This window comes from Salmo trutta, chromosome 10, assembly GCF_901001165.1.
Source record: "Salmo trutta chromosome 10, fSalTru1.1, whole genome shotgun sequence".
NCBI classification, from domain to species: domain Eukaryota; kingdom Metazoa; phylum Chordata; class Actinopteri; order Salmoniformes; family Salmonidae; genus Salmo; species Salmo trutta.
In genome coordinates this window covers 24,804,139-24,831,094 of record NC_042966.1, presented here as the reverse complement: position 1 = coordinate 24,831,094, position 26,956 = coordinate 24,804,139, and the positions used below count along the sequence as shown (strand labels likewise).

General features: G+C 42.8%; 1 protein-coding gene across 1 annotated transcript; it reads right to left on the bottom strand.

Moving 5' to 3' along the window:
• Positions 1 to 26,550, bottom strand: cdc42ep4b (CDC42 effector protein (Rho GTPase binding) 4b). Its single transcript, XM_029765052.1, has 2 exons — positions 26,442 to 26,550; positions 1 to 4,739 (listed from the first exon to the last, which is right to left on the bottom strand). Exon 2 carries the CDS (start codon positions 4,505 to 4,507, stop codon positions 3,491 to 3,493), a length of 1,017 nt encoding a protein of 338 aa, XP_029620912.1. The 5' UTR covers positions 4,508 to 4,739; positions 26,442 to 26,550; the 3' UTR covers positions 1 to 3,490.
• Between the last annotated feature and the right edge of the window lie 406 nt (positions 26,551 to 26,956).

The window sequence follows — 26,956 nt, the reverse complement described above, 5'->3', positions numbered from 1 at the left end:
TCCTGGTAAAGATTACCAGCTTTCTCTTTTTATTGAAAAATATAGCTGTTATTTCAGAAGAGGAAGAGTGAGGGAGGTAAATATATATTAATATACAGTAGAACGAGAGAAAGTAGAAGAAAAAAATAGCACATACTTGGCATAAAAACTATAGCCACAGAAGGAAAACAAAATGTAACATTCTACAGCTGAGACTGTGAAAAAGAACAATCCTTTCCCCTTTTTACCACAGGCATCAGGCCAGGGCACTGAAATCCGCTTGCAGTTGAAAGCCACTTTACCTTCTGATGGCTCTTACATTAGCGTCACTATGCCATAATGCCTATAACAAAACATAGCAATAGTCACCATTTTTCATAGATGATACAATTAGTATTTATCTACTTCTCTTCAGCAGCAAATAAAATGGTGGTGAATAGGAAGGAGTGTGTTGATATATGGGGATATTTTCATCTTGGGTAAAAACCTGGTAAGGGATAACAGCAGCTCAACCCACTTTCCATGGACAAATTCTACAACAAATGGAACAAGCAACGGAGTTTAAAATAACAAAACAATCCCAAATTTGACCCATTTACAACTGAACAGTGCGAGAGGCCTAAGACGTATTGTAAGTAGCCTATACTGCTGTAGCCTGTAAATGTGTCATTCAAAAATCAAGAAACAATATCAATGTCAAAAGGATGACTATTACATACTTGGCACATTTTCACCTGGTCATTTTAATCAATGAACTGTACTGATCTCTTTAATACATACATGGAACACTGACATACATAGCATGAACGCATGGCTAAGTGATGTCACATCCTGGAATTGTCCCTCCCCTCACTTAACACCATAGGATAATGTGCCCCCTCGCCCAACCAACGCCATAACAGGAAACAAAAACAGTGCTCCCCCAGTGTCACAAATATAATTTACTTTCACAGGCATGAAGGCAATAGATTACTCAGGGATCCAGGAAGGATTGAGCAGGTACTTCCTGCTTTACCATAGCAGATGAGATCATAATCTGACCAAACTAATGAATGTGAGTGAGGGGGGAACCTAGTCACACTGCATGCATCTCAAAAGGCACCCTATTTGCTATATGGATCTTGGTCAAAAGTAGTGCTCTATATAGGGAATAGGGTGCCATTTGGGACGCACATACTGTAGAAGAAACTAAACAGGTGCACCTGTCCTTTCCCAGACATGTGACTCATGAATGGATGAGTTGTTGGGTCGGTTACCGACCAATCAGCCAAATATGTTTCTGAATGAGAGGATGGAGGGAAGCCAGATGGTGTTGATTCAATCTTCTCCTATGTTAGCCCAGGACTGCGTGGCGCAATGGAGAGAGGTGGGTAACAGTCACTTGTGTTCTCTTATTACTTATATCCTCCTCCCTTCAGACGTCTCTCCTCTTGCTCCTAACCTGCTGATCCTACAAGCCTGTGGTGTGTGTGGGGCAAGAGATGACCACATACAGATATAGTATCTTAATTAGATCACCCTGTTGCAGAACTTTCCTGTGATGCAGGAAATGTAAAACTTGTAGTGTATTTAAGGTTAAAACGTTTAATTTCCACTTTGAAATGCCAGACTTGATTTTCCCTTATGAAAAATGTATCAACCCCTACAAAACTGTAGATTAATTATAATCCACATAATTCACATTGCCTGTTGCTGCAGGATTATTTGTAGCAAACTGACTCAAATTAAGATCCTACATCTGTAGACATGACAGTCTACTACTGTACGGTCACCACTCTTGTTCACAACCACTTTCTCTGCTCCTGTAAGTTATGTCTTTTAAAATCGGTTCCTAAAACATACGTACAATAAAAGTGCTACTGGACATGAAAGCGGCAACAAAAAAGGCAAATTTTCTTAGCAAAATGTACATTTGTCCTTAATAATAAGTAAAGCAAAACAAAAAGAGAAATGTACATTAAAACAAAAGTGATTCTTTATGCACAATGGTGTTTTAGGGAGTGAGCCATCTTGCTATGCCTTGGCGTTGCTAGCAGGGGAGATATGACTGAGATCAGTGTTGTTGTGTGTGTTTCTACTGAGTCCATTGATCTGAGCTAACAAAGTGTCATGGACTCATGGCCAAACAAGCAACTCCAAAGCTAAGGCCTAAATTGGCTCACTGGGTTGGATAGTACCTTAGGGTGGATTTTGGAGATCTTCTTTAGTTCATCCAAGCCTAACTTTAACAATGCTCCCTATAATCAAACTGATGTTGACTTAAAACAGGGCACATCCAATAAGGACAGATCATACTAAATCGTAAGTAGTTACTAACAAATGAAACTGTTGGCTCATTTCTGACTTCAAAGTGTGTTGGATGTATAGAACATGTTCAGAAAACTGGTCCATTTTAAGTGAACAGTTGACACTAAAGCTGACTAATGGTTGGAATAATGAACAACCAAGTTGTGACATTGATTTAGAACCTGCTAGAAGACCAACTTATCAATTATGTATGTGCATACAATGTATAAACGTAGGGGGGGAAAAAAAATAAAAAAAATTCTGAACATTAACAAACCAATATTTTAACTGCATCTCACGATTCTCACTTCAGTGAACAATTAACTCAAGGCCCCAAGGCTATGCGGCTACGCTAGCTAAACCCTGGGATACTTTTATCTTCTTTTTCCCCCCTCTTCCTTCCTCCAAAGCTGTGTGAGAAACATACCGTTCAGGCCATGACATCATATGACCCGGCCTCCTCATCACACCTCCCTCGAGGAGGACTGCCGTTTGATCAAAAGTGACCTCGGTCAACCTCCATACTTCTGCTTTTAAAGAATGTGACAATCAGTGTGAAGACCGCTGGTTGGTTGGCTTTCCCTTCCTTGTTAATGCGCTATAAGGAATGTTAGGGAAGGGAAATCCTCTGGATGAAAAGACAATGGGGGTGTGGGTGGGATATGTTCATGTTGGATATAAGTGGATATGATGGTTGAGATCGTTGAGATGTGCCCCCTTAAAGCATAAACACACTGATGACATATTGGAACTGTGGGATTATATCATCATAATGACAGATCGTATTTCTACAAAAGGAAACCCTCAAACCAATAACTGGTGTGTGTGTGTGTGTGTGTGTGTGTGTGTGTGTGTGTGTGTGTGTGTGTGTGTGTGTGTGTGTGTGTGTAATTCTGTAATGGCTAGAGTAAAAGGACTCATAGGACAGGCATTTTGTTTCCATGAACTGTGGAACACACACACACTGGAGTGAATAAGGCTCAGTAAAAGATGGTGAGTGATTGTATCCTAATACAGGAAGTATAGCAGAATAAGGTGTGCACATAGAGATTCTCTGGATAGATCCATATGTAAAAATGTAGGTGCACCAACCCTTCCCTCCCAGGCTTGTACTAACTTCAAAACTCATGAAGAATACTCGTCTCCATCCATGTCCTCGCAAACCATGTTCTGGTATCCTTATAAATCACGTTATGTGTCGGTGGTGTTACAGCCCTGTTCTGTTTCACACCCTGATTTCATCTTCGTCCTCGTCCATGAAGGAGAAGTCTTTGTCATCCTCCCCCCCACCCCCCGGAGAGCTGTACTTGGCGCTGTCCGTGTCCCCCTCCTGCAGGTGGTGGAGTGGTTTCTCCTCAAGAGCGGCGGAGCCGGAGGAGGAAAAAGAGCAGCTGTCCAGGTGGCTGTGGTAGTTCCTGGGAGGGGTGTAGGGGGGGTCTGCCATGATTTTCTGTTGGGGATAGGTGCTGCGTGGGGGCCTGACTGGCGGCTGTAGATCCACCTGGTCGTCAACATTGTCCTCCGTGGTGGGAGGACTGAGGGGGGGTGACCCACGGCCCTCGCTGCCCTTCCCCTCCTCGTATCCCAGGTCGTCCTCCTCCCAGCCCTTCTTCTCCATGACGCTGAGGATGTCCCCCAGCATAGAGGGACCCAGGTCAATGTGGAACGACATGATGGACTCCGCATGCTTCATCCCACCACCTCGAAGATGGGACGGTGGCAGGTCAGTCAGTTCGCCGAAGTTCCGCTCATCGAACTCCAGGTCCATGGCCGCGGCACCGTTGACCGGTTTTCTGATTCCTTCAACCTCGGGCAGCTTCTTCAGAGGGCTGGAGGAGACGCTCTTGGGCATCGGGGGACCACTGCCCATCCTGTCCTCGTCGTTGAGGTAGGGCAGGGAAATGGCATTTTTCACAAAGTTTGGCGAGCCACCAGGGGGTGCCAACACGTTCTCGCCGCGGTTCACCGACTGGGAGCGCTTGCTGCTCCTGAAGGTTCGGGACAGCAGGCCTGGTTTAGGGACAGGTCCAGGGGAGCTCTGCTGCACCTCTGGAGCTGGTTCTTTAGGGGGCTCCCCAGACCGTGTACTGAGGAACGAGGTGTCCCCAAAGGCATCTCCGCCACGACCCACATGCATGGTGTGTCTGAAGTCCCCGAGAGGGGCGCTGATCATCTCTGCAGTCAGGTCGGCTCGGGAGCGACGCTTGGACTGGTTCGAGGTTAGCTGCTTGAGGATAGGCATGGTGATGTCTGATGAAGTCGCTCAGTGATATAACACTCAACAGGAACAGAAACAGTTCAACAAAGAAACTCCTGGTTGGTGCTAAGTATTATTAGATGTTTGGGTCTTTCTCACGTTTAATTGTAAACTGTATTGTCAAGGCAAGGAGAGATCCAGGTGTCTGGAGTACACAGCCATTGTGGTCCGTCAAACAGCTATGTTGAGGTCTGGTGCAGATAATACACAAATCAACCTAAGGGAAAAACAGAAGAGAGGACACATTAAAACCACATTGCAAGACCTATGCAAACCAACTCAGATCCTCAAAGTTGGCAGGGAACATGGAAACTAACTACAACTTAACACAGAGTGGCTATGTCATTTTATTCCTTTGGACTGGAAGCAAACAACTGGAAATTACAGTAAACAGCAACTATTTCCAATAGCTGCTGATTGCATCTGAGGCACAGAATCAAGACAACTTTCTTAATCTGCCATGATTTTCCTCAAATGTGGAAACTTTTGTTGCCAGGTTGGGGCTTTGAAATAAAACTCCAGTTGAGTGGTTCATTTCTTTCTCACTTAACTGAAAGTCGTTAACCTTCCAAGTTTAAAAAAAAGGGGAAACACACAAGTCATTGATTGTAATACATTGGTATTCATGCCAATACTTTATTTCTTAAAATGGCACTTCCAAGTGCCCATAAATGTTGAAATATTGTTTAAAAGCGGCAGCCGGAATATTAATCAGTTTGGCTTTTCAATTTTTAGGAGTCTGTCATCTGAAGTCCGCGCTGCCAATACAGTACTCTGCTCCACTGCTGCAGTTCCCATTTGTGCCCCTGCATGCCTCCCTTTCTGTTACATAACCCTACGGTCACAGGATACTGAGAGCCCAGTGGCCCCAGCTGCCAGGGATAAAGACAGGATGGAAAAAGGAATGGAGAGGAACATAATTTCTTCAGCAGCTTGGATTAATTTAGAGCAACAGATCAGACTGTCATTGACTGACTGACTATTGTTCTGCTCGCACCCTTCTGTCACTGGCAGATCAACTCAGTCTTGGCTTTTTCTCTCCCTCTGTGTGTGGCTCTCTCAGTTCAGACACCTTTAGGAGGTTGTTAAAAGCTTACTCCCACCGCCACATCGTCCATATGGTCACCAGTGACTGGCATTACTGAAAGCATGGTGTGACTGATCACTGTGTTCAGAACTTTAATCACAATTTGAGTCAGGGACCCTGATAAGCCTACAGCACTGCCATTGGGAGATGATGTACTGCTTAAGTGCTCTGGATTTCACAGCAGATACTTTGATCTGCAACCTGGCAGCACTATGATCTATTACTCAATAAGCCAGACAATATGGGCCGTTTCAGAAGCTGGTGAGGAGTATCCGCTTACCGAGGCCAATCTGTCTTAGTGTTTCATTGTAGGGTCAATGGTGACACGATCTCAAAACATAATGGTGTGAGTGGACAGATCAGCAAAGTTGGTGGCTTTTCGTATTTTCCCTCAAGTAGGGCAGCAGCCTGCAATAGGGCCTAGTAGGCCTAGGTGACGAGTAGGCCTAGGTGACATCAACGGTTTCAATTGTGGCTGCTAGGCGCCATCCAATCATTCTCGTGTTTTCAAATCAGAGCGCATGCATGCACACACAGACACACACTTCACAGGCCTACCCTCTGGTCTCGTGTGTTCATACCTCTGGATGAATGGGGCCTCTGGCAACAATATTCCAAAACAATGTCTCCGTCAAAATTTTACATCTAAGACAACAAGGGCCGATTCAACTGAAAAGGCAACTGTAGCAGCAGAGAGAACAGACAGGTTTTTGATAGCTGTGTTAACCCAGTTCTTCACCTTTCAAAAGGACAGAACATCCCTAAGGACAATTCAATGATCTTCTTGTCTGCCTACCGTGGATTAACCTTTTTATTCAATAATCGTTCCTCAGTCATTATGGCTTAGTGTGTAGAGGTTTCTCCCCCTCAAGAAAGACTTCCCATTTAGACAAACACAATGAAAACTATATGAGCAAGGAGACAAAAACTGAGCATGAATGACTGCACAAGAGGTTTTCAAAAGTAGAAACTTTTTACAAACTATTAAGTCTTCACCTTTTGACCAACAACTGAAACACTTTAGCCATTATGAAAGCACAAACTGTTTCAAAACAACCAAACTAATTAGCTTGGTCATCACAGCTTTCAAGGGACACAATTGTGAAACCTCACATTGTGCTATTGTGGCTAAGAGTCTCTTAAGAAGGCCTAGCTTACATTACTGCAGGGTGATCCATCATTACCTATTATTATTAGCCGGACACATTATTACACAACTCACTATGCATGAGAACGCAATCCTCACCGGTCTGCTTCTCCTCTACATGCCAGCCTGTCAGCGTCTCGGTCTCTTCATGTGCAGGCCTATGACCTTGGCTGTGTAGTGTACCACTGCAGGCAAAGGCCAACGCACTTATATAATCATAACACTTTAATACAACAACACGTTGCTTGCCAATGGTAGTGTAAGATTTAATAGGTTGACATTTTCAGTAAGGCTGAAAAAGCAAAAGCAAGAAATTACTCCCAATGGATAATATGTCACTGTCAACAACAGCAGTTAAGTTTACTACCTGGTAATAGCCTACACTGAGAGTGCCCATGCCCATGTTTGCCAGGCCAGGAAGAAGCAGCCAACTAGGGAGACTTGGCAACATGGATTGACAACAGAGAGTGTCCTGTCCTGGACTTCAGTCAAGACTCCTCATGTGTCCCTCCCTGCCCTTAACTAGTTCTCTGCCCATGTCTCCATGGCGACCTTAGGCCAAGTACTGCTTGGCTGCCCAGCTAGCTAACTTCCTGCCCGTAAGCCTCAGATAGTGGCTCTTATCCCCTCCAGGGTGACATCACCTTTTACTCATGGCTGCCTGCCATAGAACCATCTTAAGTCACAAATGGAATCCTATCCCTTATGGGTTCTGGTCAAAAGCAGAGTACTATAAAGGGAATAGGGTGTCATATGGAATACATCCCATGTCTCAGTCCCTACCTTCTGGGCTCAGAGTGGAATAAGAGGTAGAAAACAATGACCACAATAGGACTGCTAAACTAGAGGCAATGGAATGCGTTTGATGTGATTCATCATTAGAAGATATCCATACTCTGGATAAAAGATCAGTCGGTTATCCTCAAATATCAAAAGGGCCAAACCTCACACCTTGGGTCCTTATAAGAAACGGCCCATAAGGGCCCCTGTGTGTGTTCAGGAGCAGTGTCTTATCGCAACAGTATTACCACTTGGTCCCATTATCACATGCATGACAAAAGTAGAGAAGACTCCAGGCAGCACTGTCATCTTCAATTACATCCTTTCAATATGAGTTTACATAAATCATGCAAGCTATGCGAAGCCAGACATTCCACGTCAAGCTCAAAACATTCCAAACTGATTGCCTATTTGTAGCTCCTTCGTTGCAGGCCAGGGGCGACAAAGCTGGGCAGTTAAATTTGAGCACCATTTCACCTCAGTGAAAAGTCTAGACAACTATAAAAATACTACTAAAAACAAAAGCCAGGCCATTTGATTCTTTGCCTAGTACGTCATGCATGGATGGGTAAGAGTAGTCACTTCGACAACCGAGCTGTATGTCCCAAAATATACTGCTCCCCACACGTTCTAAAAACACAGCCAGGGTCTGGATTCCATCTCAGTAATCTTTCAAATGCTGCTCAGAGCTGGACTAGATGAGCAAGCCTTGCTAGCTAAACTCCAGACTTATAGAAACACACATGACATCACAAATCTTTGTTTCAACTTCAAATCTGGTGTCCAGATTCATTTCAGTAACTAGTTCAAATGGGTGGAGACGAGAATGAGTAGAATGTGTGCTCTATTGTGCTCTTTTTCAATCTGTGTTTTGAATCTGAGCATCATGCCAAAGCATTAGCCAGCGATAGTGACTTTATGTAACACACTTTAAAGTTGAAATATGTAACTTTTGGAGCCACCTGACCAAATTCACATAGAAATGTGAGTTAAAGATCGATCATTCTACATGAAAGCAAGTCTAAAAAGCAGAACATCTGTATGCCATTTCTATGCTTCCTGTTCTTAAGTTTCATTTTTTCGTCTTAGTTTCGGTTTTGTATACCAGCTTCAAACAGCTGAAACAACATTTTTGGCTATGGAAAATATTTCACTGCGGTTTAGATGATACAATGATTCTCTACACTATGCTATCTGATTTTGTCACAAACTGAAATTATGCGAACTATTCGAGTTTTAGCAACCAGGAAATGGCAGAGTGATTTCTGCATAGTACAACTTTAAGCACTCAAAGCATCACATGATAGCAGATCCAACTGGCAGAAAGGTCTATGAATGATTAACAGATTCTTATGGTCGCCCTCAGCGCCAGGGCACCAACATAGAGGATGACATCATAAAATGCCCGATTCATACTATAAGGCTAACCCGACCCATACTGTGCTAACTTGGATATTTTTCTCTCCACATTTTCCTTTCTAGCATGGTTCCTAGAACTATGGTGGATGCGTAAAGCGGCCAGCCCAGTACAGCTTAGCTTGTACTGTTAATCAGGAACGTCCCCATTAACTTTTATATCACACACAATCAACCTCTTACTCTGTAATCCTCCTGGTTTACCAGCTAGGCCACAATCCTCCATTCTTGCTCCATAAGTAGCTCAATCAACAACAAAAAAATGTAGTTTCCTTTCAGGATTCCACAACCATTGCTCATTCTACATGCTCCCAACATGTGTCAGCCATGTTTGGGTAAACTATTTCATGGCCGAACACGGTAATTATGTTAGACATGGTATATTACATTACCCACGTTTAGTTAATATCACATCTGGACGATGCCTTGTACACGCAAGCCCATGAGATCATTACTGTCGATTTGGCAAAACATTTAAGGCTACTTACTTAAAATTGTATTTTGGAATATTGAGGCCACATTCTTACTACTAGGGTGTAGTGAAAAGCTATAACTAGCCTAATCCATTTAACCAATGAGAGTATTCCTGTTTTGTTTACGTTAAACTGGTAAATCCCTCATCTCCCCTACCCCCATCCCTCACTCACCCACCTTGAGAAACAACCCATATTGATGAGGTGCTAATGTCATTAGGAGGATGGGGCTGCTGCAAACTGTTACAGCCCATCAATAAAATTACTAATTAATTAAACAATGGCAACACGTTCACAACTTAGTGTCAAAGAACTCCGGTGCCATCAGGGACCTTAATGGGCCCTGCAGGTCCAAACATATCACAACATGCTGCTCTGTACACCCTTATGTTAAACTAAGGAAATGGTGTTTCTATAGCTAGGGCTGACAGTGTGAGGACTTGTGAAGAGCAGAATCAACAACCTCCGCATAATTGAGTTAAATGCGGAAAACACTCTTCAGTTGAATACATTCAGTTGGACAACTGACTAGGTACCCCCCTTTCCCCTTAAAATCGGTCCCGAGTGGCTCAGTTGGTAGAGCATGGGGCTTGCGGGTTCGATTCCTACGGGGGTCCAGTACTGGAAAAGGGGAAAAAAGAGGGTATCCATTCGCTACTGTAAGTTGCTCTGGATAAGAGTGTCTGCTAAATGACTAAAATGTATATAATCAAAACTGTTGCTTTGTGAGAAGGTGTTAAAGTTCAGTTGTTAAGCCACTGTCAAGTAAATGAAAGCTGAAAAGTACCCGTGGCCTGGCTTTGGCCCAAGTGAGAGCAGTTCCGCCATGGCCCAGTGAGACACTGGGTGTCGGCCCGCTTAGATGGAAACCAAAAAGTCTGGGCCTTTTGGATAAAACACTGGCGTAACTCCTATATGGAACTGCATCATTAAGGACATTACTGTAGGTCAGTGGTGAAACAGACATGTAACCCAACCTATATGGGTAATAATAGGTAGACCTGACTAGCACATTGCTTGTTTTTCATGTTTTGATGGATAGACCTATACCTTCCTGTAACTTAAATACAAACCATTGAATCTAAGCCAAACAATTATTGACCAATATTGCGACCTGGATATGTTTCCAGGAAATACCTAACAGTATTCTTACATGGTGAATTCAGGGCTATGTACGTAGGCAGCGTTGTAGAATGATGTCAATATCATATCAAGTATAATCTGATAATGGCCATGTAAACAATAGTTATTCTGAGCACAGTGTCACATGTACACAAAGTATTTTGTCTACGTAATGTCCCATTGTTCTCAGAGTTGTTACTTGCCATTGTCACCATAACCTGTTCTAGTTTATCTTCACAACCAAATGGGTTGGTATGTTATCTGAGGCTAGCCTTCATATGACTAATGAGAGAAAGAACTATGGAAATAAAGAGCGAGAGAAATACCCCTCCCTATATGGCGAAATGGTGTTGTCAGCTCCTGGTCCGTACTGACTCAGGCATCACTAACTATCAGCAAACAGAATGTGTAAATAATTACTTTACATAACATATGGAGGTCAAGGGTCAATCCCTGTAGGGGTTGTCCACAGCTAAGCCACAGCTAAGCTTGTTTACAACAACGCTCACTCAATGCGTTTAAAGTCGAAGTGAGCGAGAAAAATCTTTCAACTAGAGCAATGTTTACGCTAGTTTTTTTTTTTAAATCAGCATTGACAACTTTAACGGACATGGCTATCCTGACCCTAATGACCTGTAGAATAAAACACACTCGAAAAGGTCAATAGCCTGTGGCAAATACTCAACAACTTTAGCCTATAGCATGGGGGTCAGGCTGAGGGCAAGAGAGCGGTATAGTAACATTATCCCTGTCTGTGTGGGCGGCCTGATTAATACAGGAGGTTGGGGGACAGCATGGTGAAGTGATGTAGAGAGTTCTGCAAGACAAGCCTGGACAGCTGACTGGGTAAATAGACCCACCTCAGCAGGAACACTACAGGAAGTGTGTGTCTAAACCCACCTAACGGGACTCATGCCGCAGACACACAGAAACAACCCACAGGAGCATTAAGTGGAGCATGTTCAACAAGGGAACATAGCGTCAGCGTGCCTCAACCAGCAGTGTGTTACTCTACTCTGTGTGGCCCCCTCTCCAGCACACACACCCTACCCTCCACACCCGCCCCACTATCCATTTCCCCCAGTGTCATGGTTCAAATCCATCTCATGTAACTTGCGGTTAGCTTATTGTTGTTCATCCTTTGTTATATCCTCACCACTGCACTGCTAGCTAACCGTTAACTGTTGATCTCATGGAACACATTTCAGCCACGTGGTCCTGTGGCAAACTGCAGGAGAGAGATGTTTTTAATCTTTCCATGTCCTGCCATCAGTCAGCAGCTAGGGGCTTCCAAAAAACAAAACAGACTCACTACTACAGTCTGCCTGCCTCCCCACGCTGCGCTAGTTCACTGCTTTTAGAAACCTGCTACTCTTGCATGGTTGGACAAACAGTGTGTGGTTCAAACCTGGGTGGGCAGTGTGTGAAGTGATCTCAGCCATAACCAGCAATCAAAGGGATGATGAACATGATGTTTCAGTCTTGTCAAAATCTCCCTCTGTACAAGATGATCCCCTGAGGCGTTCCCTGTGGAGTCCCCGCCGTTGTACCTCTATGAATAATATCCTGTGTGAGAAACGCCGCCACCGCTCATTCCATCCTAAAGGAGTCGCATGCGTCCCATCCAGAACATATATTATGACGACATTTTTGTCTTGGACAACGTTTTTTTGGGCTGTTCGTGCACAAATTATTTCTCAAGGCAAGTCGAAGACTTCGGAGCTGAAGTCTACGCCCGTTCATCGGTCAACTTCATTCTTCAATGAAGTGTTTGTCATTCAACACTTTTTCCAAGTGAAGGTATTTTAAGGGAGTATGCGAGCACACTCGTTCGCGGCTAGGCGCCAGCCGAAACATAGCATGTGGAAGCCTTAAGGGCCAAGCCAACAGAGGGTCGGAGGCCAGCCAAGGATAGGAGGCGTACCACCCTGCCCTCCCCTTGTGGAGTATCAGGGACTTTCTAAAGGAAAGACACAGACAGGGGCACCAAGGAGAAACACCCCTTCATAATAGGGTAGGGGTGGAGATTGAGGGAGAGTGGCATGTTACCACTTTACCCTCCCTCACTCCCTGCCCAGGAGGAATGCATGCCAACAGTTAATGAACACATGCTTTTACACTGTCCTCCAAGTCTTGCATGCAGCGCTTGCTGTCATTATCCCCATAGAGAGGCACAGAAGGGGATTGTGTGTGTGAGAGAGATGAATAAGTGTATCTATTAGTACGTGTTTTACTTTTCTATTATTTCTCTATTTTCATTCTCTCTGCATTGTTGGGAAGGGCCCATAAGCATTTCACTGTTAGTCCACACCTGTTGTTTACGACGCATGTGACGTATAAAATGTAGATTTGATCTGAACCCCTCCCTCCGTCAGAGAGGCCTAAGCAGCAGCTAAGAGGATACAGACCAGGGGGGTGGACTCACTCAACAGGCTAACTGAGCTGCTTCATTATGGACGGACATTGATCCTCTGTCACGTCCTGACCAGTAAAGGGGTTATTTGTTCTTATAGTTTGGTCAGGACGTGGCAGGGGGTATTTGTTTTATGTGGTTCAGGGTGTGTATGTGTTCATGTAGAGGGGGTATTTGGTTTATATGGTTCGGGGTGGTTGTATATGTAGAGGAGTATTTGATTTATGTATTCCAGGGTTTTGGAGTTATCGTTCTATGTTAGTTTATTTCTATTTTCTGTCTAGGCGTTTGTATTTCTATGTTTTGGTAATGGGGATTGGGGCCTTCAATTGGAGGCAGCTGTCTATCGTTGCCTCTGATTGAAGGTCCTATATTTAGGAGTGTGTTTGTTTTGGGAATTGTGGGAGATTGTTTCTTGTTTTGCTGTGTGCCTGACGAGACTGTCTAGTTCGTTTTGTTTTTTGTATACATTGTTTGTGTTTTTCCTTCTTCACTTATAAAAAGATGAGTATACATTTTCCTGCTGCGTTTTGGTCTACACCCTACGACACTCGTGACATCCTCAATATAATCTTTTTGCATAAAAGGAGAGGCTGGAACCCAAACTTTATTAGATTGGGAAAGATGCCCATACTACTGACAGAATTAGGCTACCGTTTCCCTTGTAATAGGAAAAAGACCATCATGACAATGTGCCATTTCATCAAAACTCAGGTGAAGTTATACTACGATGTTACTGGACAATGGAACATTGATTGGCTCTCCCTCCCAAATGGGAGAGCCATGCACAGAGTGCTCACCCATGACCGCTCGATAGCTCTGCCTATGCCCCAGAATGAGCGGAGCAGCAGCTGATTTTTTGGTTGCCAAATCATCAGAAAGATAAGCAGATACCAGCGTTGTACAGTGCATAATCCATTCAGCCAACGCAGCAGCTACTGCTGATTAACACAGTTACAGTGAAACTCATGGAGTTCTAACTGAGCAGCTCGCTCTCTCACTGACAAGAATGAGATAATAAAAACAGCAAGGTGCACTCTTTCAAAACACCAGCGGATGTCAACAAAACCCGGCCCCAGACAGCCTCACAAACATCTCTTTACTATAGTCATAATATAGATTCACAGCAGTTTGACAAGCTGAAAATCTGGAAATAGGCTGGTCTGAGTGAGAGGATGCCACAAACACTAAAAAGCACCATAAAACACATCGTTGGGTTGATTTAATTGAACCTGACTAAATTGACTAGTATACTGTGTACGCACACACACACACACACACACACACACACGTTTTATTCCATGCAACTTTGCAGGAATGCCCAGTTCAGGCCCAGCAGTTGGGGATGGGTTACAGGCCTCAGCTCACCCACACTCACAAATATACACACACACACACACACACACACGCACGCCAGACGGCCTTCTCCCGGGAAAGAGACAGCTGGATGATAGGGATGTGACATTTGCCAGGGGAGGACTGGGTAATAGGACACATTTGCCAGGGGAGGACTGGGTAATAGGACACATTTGCCAGGGGAGGACTGGGTAATAGGACACATTTGCCAGGGGAGGACTGGGTAATAGGACACATTTGCCAGGGGAGGACTGGGTATTAGGACACAGGGAGGATGGAGGAATATGATCAATGTGATGCAAACCAGTGGCATTGGTCCAGCCAGGTCCTGCTGAACACATACTCAGACAGATGGTGTTTTCCATTAAGACTTACCCCCACAATAGTGGGTCGCCAGTGTTTTACGTTAATGTACGCTCTAGTGTTATTGTGTTTCCATCAGGAGTACGACACTAAAAACTTGTGGCGTCCGTTTGTTCTGACCTCTGCCGCTAAAAAAAATACATTAAAACCTAAATAATATTTCAGTGTGTGAGCGTTTTCCCTTTAAGTTGACAGTTAATTACTTAACAATGGCCGAGTACTGAAAAGTACCAGTGGCCTTGCTTCCGCCCCAAGTTAGAGCAGGTCCACCAGAGCCATGGCCAAGTGAGACATGGATAAAACACTGGGGTAAATCCTCATTGGAAATGCACCAAGAGTGTCACCTCTAATGGATAGAGACAAATACTTTGAGACACTGTGGCACTTAAATCACAAAATCAGTGGGCAGCACATGATCAGCCAGACGAGTCCCTCTTCTACCCACATACCACTCTTATCATTCAGTCTCCTTGTACTGTAACTATCCTCACCATCTTTCTCTGTGTGGATTTGGCATTCAACTAACAAGCAGGTCTGATTTCCTGGAAACAATGAACGGTTGATGTTTGACGACAGTGAGACGACAGTGAGTAGAGCCCTGGGAGAATGTCATCGTGTATGTTTACTAGTACACAGGCTATAAGAGAGTGTGTGTGTGTCTGTATGGGCGCAATAAACTCAGTCCATCAACAGCTCCTTACTCACACAGCCCCATATGGAAGTCAAGGGTCATAAAGGCTTTGCACAGTGCACACGCATACACACACACACACACAGCACTGAGTGTTAGTGTGTTTGAGCAAAGCGGGAGCTAGAATTGCTAATCTTGATCACATAATGAGTAGCGAGTTGGGCCTCCCGAGTGGTACAGCAGTCTAATGCAGTGCTTGAGGCGTCACTACAGACCCGGGTTCGATCCCAGGGTTAAGCGGGCGGGTGTTAAGGAGTGCGGTTTGGCGGGTAATGTTTCGGAGGTGGTATGACTCGACCGTCGCCTCTCCCGAGCCCGTTGGGGAGTTGCAGCGATGAGACAAGATCGGAACTGGATCTCACGAAATTGGGGATACATTTGTTTTTAAATAATAATAAGTAGTTATTTGGGGTGCATTGCAAGGTGATTTGAAGTGATTCTTCACAGTCAGACTAAGATGTAAACACACGTTCTCTCACGGCTAACAAGCACACACAAACACTCCCCCAGTCTGTCCCTATAGGCTACCACAAAGCCAGTGGAACTGAAGAACCGACAGTCGCTGAGATCACAATGGACCCAGATCAAAAAGAAACAAAGAAGTGCTTCCAGTGTAAAGGGAGATGGGAGCCAAACCTTAACGGGGTTCCACATACAGGACACGCACACGGCCATCTCCTGAGAACCAAGTGGACATATCCAGCCAGTCCAGCCCAGAACACCCTCTATTCATATTCACCCAGAGTAAAAGGAAATGCATGACAAGGATACTGCTGACAGACAAAGGACTATTAGAGATATTAATCCATCAGGGTAGTGTTACTTCTGCCTATATAGACAGGCCTAGGGGCACAGTGGTCTAGGAGTCACGGGATGGATAAGCCCTCTAATGGAGTGTCCAAGGCTAGCACAGAGGAGACCACTGGGGAGAGATGACGGCATTCCTTTGTCTTTTCAGCAGCTGAAGCCTACGCTTGAGAGATACCACCGGTTTCTAAGCCCATACGGAGGGAGAGAACGATGAGAGGGAACAATGGAGAACCACTGAACTGTGAACAGACCATAGCATTTCACTCTGATGGACAGACCAGATGCACACTACTCAGCACAATGTGTGTTTTGAATACATAGGACTCCTCTAGTGTCTAGCCTACACATATTGCTCAACTGCCCGACTACTAGGCCAGTCAAAGCAGTGGCGGTGTGTCAGAGTTGAAGGGAGTTTAACCCTGACCGGGTTAATGGTTAACCTTGTCTCCATAGAGACCTTTTATCAAATCAGGACACAGACAACCGAGTCCCACCATAAGGAGGGACAATTCAACTTGGATTCTACAAAAGTGTAAACACTGCTGCATCAATTACACATTGTAATGACTGTGAGAACAAACACTCCCCTAAAACGCTGTTCAATTTGGTTGAAGAGACACTGATGTCCCGCCACCAAAGTCAGCCATTTTTGGACTATAGAGCCAATTTATGGAGACAAAAATGAGATCATATAAAGACTCAGGGTTCTCTTTCTCAAGAGAGTGTTGGTGAGGTTGGGTTTCATGACTCCAGCTGTAGGTATGCAGCTCCTTTCAGGTGGAGTCCTCACTGGAATGCTCAAATCACTGGGTGGCTGTGACAGATGTTTCAAAACATGTTGGGAGGTTCAGGTGTTCGGTGACAGATTCCAGTGAATGGGTAGGGCAGAGTGGGACAGGTGTGTCGAGTTGTGTCATTTCATGTTGAAGCAAGGAATGTATTGTACTGTGACAAGTGACAGTCCCACAAACTACTGATGATTCCTCAGAACGTGACTCACCCTGAGAAAATTACATGATTTTTTGTCTTTTCTTTTGAGCTCAGGACATGCTAATAAAGGTAGTATTATCTGAAATTTCACAGCTTCTCCACGTCCATTCTCTAAACACTTGTCATAATAATGAGTCATTCAAACCTAGACTTCAGGCTGTAATGTAGAAGCTGTGTGTAAAATAGCTGATGGTCAAGTGTTACAGTATAACCAGTAGTCCTACAACCATTATATCACAATCAATCTTGTCAAGCAGAAACTGAATACAACAGCCCGGAGTAGTGTTGAACCATAGATACATTTCCAGCCAAACCGGCTATGTATGAATCTAAATGCTTGTCAAATTACATTGACCGTAACCAACGCAGGTAGGTTTTTGGAATGCACCGTACAGAATCAGGTGCATCTCAACACAGCGCTAAGAGCCAGCTAGCTTCTGAGTATCATCCTACCTATCCCTGGCTAAACTCTGTCCTTTACGGCATGGCCCAAGGCATTTGATGGGGTTGTAACCAGTGTTCATTTTGTTTAGTCATAGTAGGGCTGTGGCAGCCATGAAAATTGTCAGTCGGTGATTGTCAAGCAAATAACTGCTGGTCTCACGGTAATTGACCGTTAATTAATAAATACATTTTGCATCTCCTGGCTTCCACACATAGCCTACAATCCACTGATGCAGACCTTTGGAACATCTAAAATAATCTAAATCAATCCATTTAATATAGCCTACACCATTACAATAAATTGATTATTTGTTTAAGGACAGGTCTATAGAAGCATGATATGAAGATTTTTTTTTATTTCAGAATAACAGAATGCCATACGGCTGTGGGCTATACTAGTTTATTTAGCTGACAAGATTTGCTTAAAATGATGTGCCATTATTTTATAATATGAAGAACACAACAGAACATAGCTGAATAAAATAGAAAGGATATTTTCTCCAGTCGATTTGAGGGAGTGTGTCGAGCGGTTAACAAAAGAAACATCCTCCTATTATGCTTCATTTAGAGTTATTTATGACACTTTAGTTCTGATTTTTAATACATTCTAAGGCTGCATAATATGATTAATGATTTGAAAAAAGTCACATGAAAGACATGAGCTCTGCTTTTGTTTTTGTGCAGGCTGCACACACTTCATCAGTCTCATTTACATTTTGACAAGTACTTGACAATGCCTCGAATTTCCCGGTGGCATCCCCTTTGTGTGGCCTTAATGCCCCCTAAAAAAAATGTCCGTGCCTTTTGCAGCCAGTGGCCATTGTGCCCTTGGACTGAATATAACAATTATAATTTCCATCTTCTGGCTGCGTGCTCCAAAGTACCTCTCCCTCACATGGCTCCTCTTTCGAATAGATTCCATCAAAACTTCACGCAATTTCATAGTCTACAGAAATGTGGCACAACATGACCTCATGGGCTTCCATGAAGTGTTTGATTCGATTTTTGAATAGATTTGCATTGATGTCAGAGTGATTAGTGACAATAGTGTGGAGTACCAGGCAGTTAGCAAGTTTGGTAGGCTAGTAATGACCATCAGCAGCATCAGAGCTTGAAGGAGCCCAATTACAGTGACTAAAACGGTCACGTGGAATTTGACTGCCGCCATGATTCGTGGCGGTAATACGGTCACTGTAACAGCCCTAAGTCAACGTCATTTTGACTAAAATATCATTAAGTCACATTTGAATAATGATTTAGTGTAGTTGTGAAAATGACAAAAACAGTGGGCCATTTTAGTCATCACATTTGTATTGCCTCATGAACCTATAGTAAACATAAAATCACTGACTTCCATTCATAGCCTTGTTTTACCAACATATTTTTCTGCATAACATCCTATTCTCTTCCCAAACGCAGAAATATGACAAACATAAGAATTATCTTGCCATGTAAATTCAGCCTACATAGACATTGTACATTAAATACTGAACAAACAGACAAGTATTGGCAAAGAAGTATGGTTTGCACTTCAGTCACGCGGTCGCACAATTGTTAACAATGTTGACAGACGCCTCAGCCACATTGCTGTCCAAAAGTAGAACGGGAGCTAATGACTGTTTCGCCCAGTGATGTAGTCAAGTCACTAAACCTAGAGTCCGAATCGAGTCCCAAGTCCCCTGTGCGCGAGTCCACGTCCGAGTCACGAGTCCATGGCTGAAGTCCGAGTCCTCGAATTCTGGTCCAAGTGCTCAAGTCTGAGTCACTGGGTCCCCATGAACTAAAAATAAATGTATTTACCCAGTCAGATAATGTATATTGTAGTGGCAAGAGACATTTTTCCATAAATTGTTTGCTATCCCTTTTCCTTTCTGTGCCACCAAATGTTTGCATATAAGCTACTGGTAATGTTACCAGGGCCACATTCAGTTGCAAAATGTTCTCAAAGAAATCCATGAATATAGCCAACATTATTCCTTAACATATTTTGTTCTATATGAACGTTTCAAAAATGGTTGCGTCCTGCTGACCTTGCCATAGGTTGTTAGCCATAGCTAGCTAATGAGGCAAGATGACTGAACAAGGTGTAGCCTAAACAAATAGTTTACGGTCTGGTCCGCAAGTAGCCTTAAAATGGCCCATGATATTCGTTATCAATGTCAAATCCAGCCAACCAATGCTCAATAGAAAGAACAAAAATGTTGAACGGTAAGGGCTAGAATCAAGCTGTTTCTCTGAGGAAAGGAGAGACTTGGCTACATTGGTTGCAGAACCTGGCTATGCAATGTAGTGGAGAAAGTGGGAGAGTTGAGCAAGACTACAAATTCAAAGACAGCCTACTTTTCTATACTGAAGGGGAAAAAAACATAGCTAAACTGTGGTTTTACCTTTAAACTCAATGCTGCTATTGTATTTATTTCGTAAAAAAACTTGTGTTTCTTAACCAAGGGTAGTTAACTAGAGAACGTTTTGCAACTAAACGTGGTCCCTTAACTAGAAGGCTGGCGACTGGTTAGCTACGGGAAAGCAAGAGTTGCCTGCGTGATGTGCCTCATCACTTGCTCCCCCACAGCTCACCAGCTGATGTAGGCTGTACAGGTTCAGCGCATCCTTCCCACTGCTGTACAGAACTGCACTTCGCATCTGTACTGCTAATATTAAAATTGTGCTGATCACTGAAAAGCTCAATCTTTCAACAACAAAAAAGAAAAAATGTCCAGTCCACTTTGAAGTCAGATCTTAGACAATTTAGTCTCATCTTATGTTAGTCGCATGGTATTACACTTTCCTTTTTCGCATTATCAAATGGCCTATTTAGGATGAAAGAATGGGTATTCAGACATGGCCATTATCACTTGTTGTAACCCACTGCACTAGAGTTAGAGAGCCACAGCAGAACCATGTAGGTAGCTCAGAGGGTCATAGGGTGACAACAGCTGGAATGTGGTCGCCTTTTTCCAAGGGTTAGCTAGCTAACTACAAACTCAGCTGACAGCGTCCATAACAGTTGCGTAAATACATTTATAAAAGATTCACGCCATAAATACGCATGTTTCCCGTTAAACATCAGACCTGTCGTAAAACTGCATGAGTGAACGAGCATTAAACTCTGCCTGGAAAACTCTGAGTCACCTTATGGTGACAATAATGCCCTTTATTTGATGTATAATTTGGAACTATTAGCATTAGGCTACAGCATGCAAAAGAAGGATTGTTGTTCAATATTTAGTTTATCAATAGATTGTGTTCTGCTTTTGTTCTGCTATTGTTTAGGCTCTAAGATTAAATAGGCAACGATGTCGCTCTCCTATCTCACAGCAATACTGTGACCTACCCATACTGTTAAATATTTTACATAAGCTATTGGTCTATTTAGTGTATTGGCAGAATGTTTTAATCTTTAGCAGTCATTTATGCTGTATCTGGAAAAGGATTGTCAGTTTCTGAAATAGAAAACGATGGCAAATTGTTGTGGACTTGTCAGCTAAACGTTTGAATTCAACAATGTTTGGCATGGACTTTTCCCCCCAACCGAAATGTGATGGACTGAATGCGAATTCTGAAACATTGTAGAGCAGGCAAATTTAAAAATGCAATTACACTGGAAAAATATTTGTATGTCTAATTATAAGATTCCTATGTGTAATTGTTTGTTCTCTTCTCAGTAAATGGCAAATTGGTGCATTCTTGTTAAAAATTAACAGGGCAAGGTATTATGGATGCTTTTCATAATTTCTCCCATTTGCACAAGATACTTATTTGCCAGCTTGCAATACAATATTGCAACGACTCGCAGATGTGCGTACGCATGGTCTAAAGTTTGCAGGGAGGTGAGCACATTCTCAAGTCGAGTTACATTTTTATAAATGCCAACTTGTGTTAAAACTGGCGCAAGGTTTATAAATTAGGCACCTTGCAATTTCAGAAACATTTCACACTCATTCAAGTTCCAGCAGGTGAAGATAGCTAAGGCCCATAAAAATCAAGTTCAAAACTTAAGTTCAAACAGGTGAAGTTCAAACACCCAAAAAGTACGAAGACGTCCATTTTCAAGTTAAACTGTTTCTTACTTCAATGTTGAAAAGGGTTCAAAGGTTATATGCCCTCGACAAGACGTCTCAAAGTTCAAAGTCATCTGCTTCCCTTTCAGGAGAAAGGTAGTTCCTGTAATTGTGCTAGGCACAATATCCCTCGTCTGGGACTCCAGTACTGTCCAAGATCAACAGGAGGGAATATAACCAAGACGAGTAACCTGTTATCAACCACAAGAACTTGTGCACACACTAGCAAGGCCTAGCAGGGGTATTCTCATCTTACCCTAGGACAGGGACCATCAACTAGATTCAGCCACGCGCCGGGAACATAATTACAAATTGACCACAAGAAGCCCAAACAGATATGTTTGACTAAAACATAAATCAATAATACACACATGTAGGCTACACAAACAAGTGCACACAGAAAACCATTACTCAAATTGGTCTTATAAGCCATGAGTATCGGTCTACAGCCCTAAGAATCACTTTGAGGACAATGCAACTTCCACTGAACTCGTTGACTCACGGTCAAATCACTGGGGAATTTGTTTGGCAACTCAAGAAAATGTACACAACTTGACTGTGAAAGACGCCTGAAGTCAGCGGTTTTATGAAAAGCAGCCGTGGTCAATGCGTCTGAATCCTCCCTCCCTCCCTCCTTCTCCAGTGCTGTAGACTGTAGGGAGAGTATGACCTCAGAGAAGTGCAGAGCAGAACTGGGCAGATAGCCAGCTGAGCCCCTTTACTGTGCAGCAGCCAGCAGGAGCCTCAGCCTTCACAACACAGACCAGCAGGCAGCAGGTCCCATGCAGCTATAAAGCAGCTAGACTCCGGGAGAGATGACACACACTAATAGACACACAATAGATTGGGATGGAATGATCACTGGGAGACCCAGAGAGGCTTTTGAGACAGAGTTGAGGAGGGGACTGGAGTGTGTGCCAACTGTCAACGCAGCACACCAAATTGTACGAGGAGAGCAGGGGAGAAAGAGATCGATAGAAGGTTAGGGTTGGTTAGTAGAGAGTGATATAAAGAGAACGGGGGAGAGAAGTGTGAACATCAATGCAGTATCACTCTCCCTAAAGCTCAGCTAGAAATCCTGCGAGGACAGGACAGGCACACATCTCCTCTAGTTCAGCTTCAGTCTGTCTGTCCATGAGCTAGAACACCCACACTGCACCACTTTCAGATTCCCCATTTTTCCACATCTCCTCTCCAGGTGTCATGGGGTGAGGTTGTCTGCTAAATGCCATACACTGACCTTAGAATCCTGTACAGCTGAGTAGAGAGGGGTTACCAAGAGACCCAGACACCATCAATCACACAGCTTCAAATAAAGCAGTGCAACCCAACACTAAACCAAGCTCATTTGTCAACATGTCTCAATACTTCTGTTTAGAATAACAGTTGCTACTAGAAGGGAGGCATATGCATACTTACTAGAGGTCGACCGATTAATCGGAATGCCCGATTAATTAGGTCCGGTTTCAAGTTTTCATAACAATCGGTAATCGGTATTTTTGGACACCGATTTGCCGTTTTTTTTTTTTTTTTTTTTTTACACCTTTATTTAACTAGGCAAGTCAGTTAAGAACACATTCTTATTTTCAATGACGGCCTAGGAACGGTGGGTTAACTGCCTTGTTCAGGGGCAGAACGACAGATTTTTACCTTGTCAGCTCGGGGATTCATTTTTGCAACCTTCCGGTTACTAGTCCAACGCTCTAACCACCTGCCTTACATTGCACTCCATGAGGAGCCTGCGTGGCAGGCTGACTACCTGTTACGCGAGGGCTGCAAGAAGCCAAGGTAAGTTGCTAGCTAGCATTAAACTTATCTTAGAAAAACAATCTTAACATAATCACTAGTTCACCACACATGGTTGATGATATTACTAGTTTATCTAGCATGTCCTGCGTTGCATATAATCGATGCGGTGCCTGTTAATTTCTCATCGAATCACAGCCTACTTCGACAAACGGGTGATGATTTAACAAGCGCATTTGCGAAAAAAAGCACTGTCGTTGCACCAATGTACCTAACCATAAACATCAATGCCTTTCTTTAAAATCAATACACAAGTATATCATTGCGAACTGTGTGAAGTCCATTTATTCCTAACAAAGGCCGTAATTAATTTGCCAGAATTGTACATAATTATGACATAACATTGAAGGTTGTGCAATGTAACAGCAATATTTAGACTTAGGGATGCCGTTAGATAAAATACAGAACGGTTCCGTATTTCACTGAAAGAATAAACTTTTTGTTTTCGAAATTATAGTTTCCGGATTCTACCATATTAATGACCAAAGGCTCGTATTTCTGTGTATTATGTTATAATTAAGTCTATGATTTGATATTTGATAGAGCAGTCTGACTTTGCGATGGTAGGCAGCAGCAGGCTCGTAAGCATTCATTCAAACAGCACTTTCCTGCGTTTGCCATCAGCTCTTCGCAACTCTTCAAGCATTGCGCTGTTTATGACTTCCAGCCTATCAACTCCCGAGATTAGGCTGGTGTAACCGATGTGAAATGGCTAGCTAGTTAGCGGGGTGCGCTCTAATAGCGTTTCAAACATCACTTGCTTTGAGTCTTGGAGTGGTTGTTCCCCTTGCTCTACATGGGTAACGCTGCTTCGAGGGTGGCTGTTGTCAATGTGTTCCTGGTTCGAGCCCAGGTAGGAGCGAGGAGAGGGACGGAAGCTATACTGTTACACTGGCAATACTAAAGTGCCTATAAGAACATCCAATAGTCAAAGGTATATGAAATACAAATCGTATAGAGAGAAATAGTCCTATAATTCCTATAATAACTACAACCTAAAACTTCTTACCTGGGAATATTGAAGACTCATTTTAAAAGGAACCACCAGCTTTCATATGTTCTCTAAACGTTAGCTTTTTTACATGGCACATATTGCACTTTTACTTTCTTCTCCAACACTTTGTTTTTGCATTATTTAAATCAAATTGAACATGTTTCATTATTTATTTGAGGCTAAATTGATATTATTGATGTATTATATTAAGTTAAAATAAGTGTTCATTCAGTATTGTTGTAATTGTCATTATTACAAAAAAAGTTTAAAAAAAAACAATTTAAAAGTCTGCCGATTAATCGGTATCGGCTTTTTGTGGTCCTCCAATAATCGGTATCGGCGTTGAAAAATCATAATCGGTCGACCTCTAATACTTACGGAACTTGTATTGAGAAAATACGTGGTCAATTGGGGGCTATGTTATGGCTGATACTGTTTACAGCTGATAATTGCCCTAAATACTTACAGTACATGATGACTCAAATACAACGCAATACCAGTTCCTGTAATTATCCATCAGGGCTAATCGAAATACCTCAGCTGATGTGATACCCATCCACCGAGGAACAAGAGGGGTGCCAAGTTGCCTCAGGGCACATATAATGCACTGGAAAAACATACAATTTGGCTGTGGAAGAGGAGAGAGACACTCAGGGAAAACATTTAATAAAAACTAAAAAAAGCATCAACTCAGAACAACTCCAGGCTAGTTTGTACATTTCTAATCATGTTAAAATGGCATGGGATGATGATGCTCATTGTTTCCCCATGTAGAGTAATTGTTATGTAACCGGTCATACTATTGGATCAGAAATGCACTATACCACATCTTCCATTTTCAGATTAAGCCAAGCATATAGCCAAGTCCTACAGGACATTCTATCTACAATATTAACAAACTAGTTATTTGGAGCGTTAATGTGTTGTTTTTCTCTCAAAGTGAACTACTTCATAATCTCAAATAAACATTTAAGCCTCTTCATATCCTCTTATGCTCAATTAAAGTTCATATAATAAAAGGAGGAATCAAGTACCTCACATTACTTTGATCTTCTCACAGATGTGTCCATCCAAGACTTCAAAACAGCTTGTAAACAACATGCCTGTGTGTGAACGGCCGGGCGCGGGATGGCAGAGTTCGCAACAATAGCTGAGCAATGTTGCACCTGGGCCTACTAGTCACATATTTCCCGCTTCAATGAATGCAGCCAGCACACGCTACTGTACTATAGAAGTAACAAAGCTGGGCCTACGCAATACATACATTAATCCCATAGGTCATTGATTTAAAGTGGCAGGCAACAACTTTCTGACAAGCATCTCACCCAAGGCGAGGTTCAATTGTTGTAATGATGGGGGTCTAATCAAAACTAACCGAGATGATAAGATATTTTGAACATACTCTGCGGTGGGTAGAGTTACAGACATTGATAAAGAGAAAAGGGGAATCCTAGCCTGTATGGTTGGTTCATAGTTACCCCACAATGGACTACGCTCTCCCATAAGGATCCAGCCAGTCAAACTGAACAAGCTGCAAGGCGCTGGGATTTCCCGCAAACATATTTGACATTCAAATGAAATGTAAAAGGGAAAAGTATAATCTACCAACTTTGTCCTCCGATTCAACAGTAAAGCTATTTCAAAGTAAAATGAAAGATGTTATGATCCTCAATAATAAAATATGAAAACTGTAATAAAGAAACAGAAAAATCAGTCTTCAAGATGTTCAGCAGTTCAAACCATACAAATAGATCCACAATTATAATGTTACTTTCATTTCCTGACAGGGAGGTTAACAAAATTCCAACTAGATAAGAGAAAGTTGAATTTCACAATTGAGCTCTGAACAGAGCAGGATTACATGTCACGTTAGTAAGAGGACACAACCGCTGTTAAATGACAATGGATCTCATCCTTTCACAGAATCAAATATCGTTAAAATAGTTTTTAAATCAGAGTACTTCACCTCCAAAGTGTTATGAATTTCCCACCAGCCCAGTAATAAGATAAGTTATCGGTGCGCTGTCCTCATGTACGTCCGTCTAGTGTGTAGTGCAGTGGCGCACAAAACAGTCCTTCCCACTCCTTTCTCTGAGCACCACCTCTCCCACCCCTGCCGCGGTTTATTAAAGGGCCAGTAACAATTCATAGTCTGAGTCAAAAAGGAATAGCTGTGTACACATTTTGACTAATTATATCTTACTTGATTAATGAAGTTGGCTTCTTTTTCTTTTGTGAATTATCACATTCAGTTTCTACAAGTCATCATCTTCATAATCACCATCATCATCATTATCATCATCACCATCATAATGATCATATGAAAGGTGCAATATGCAGAAATCGATCTGCTATTTCCTGGTTGCAAAAATTCCAAAAGTTCACCTAATTTCAGTTTATTTGACAAAACAAGAAGTCATTGTGTAGAGATTGTACCACCTAAACCACTGTGAAATATATTTTCCATAACTAAAAATATTG

Coding starts and splice junctions, on each gene's coding strand:
- cdc42ep4b (XM_029765052.1), bottom strand. CDS start 4,507: ATGCCTATCCTCAAGCAGCTAACCTCGAACCAGTCCAAGCGTCGCTCC.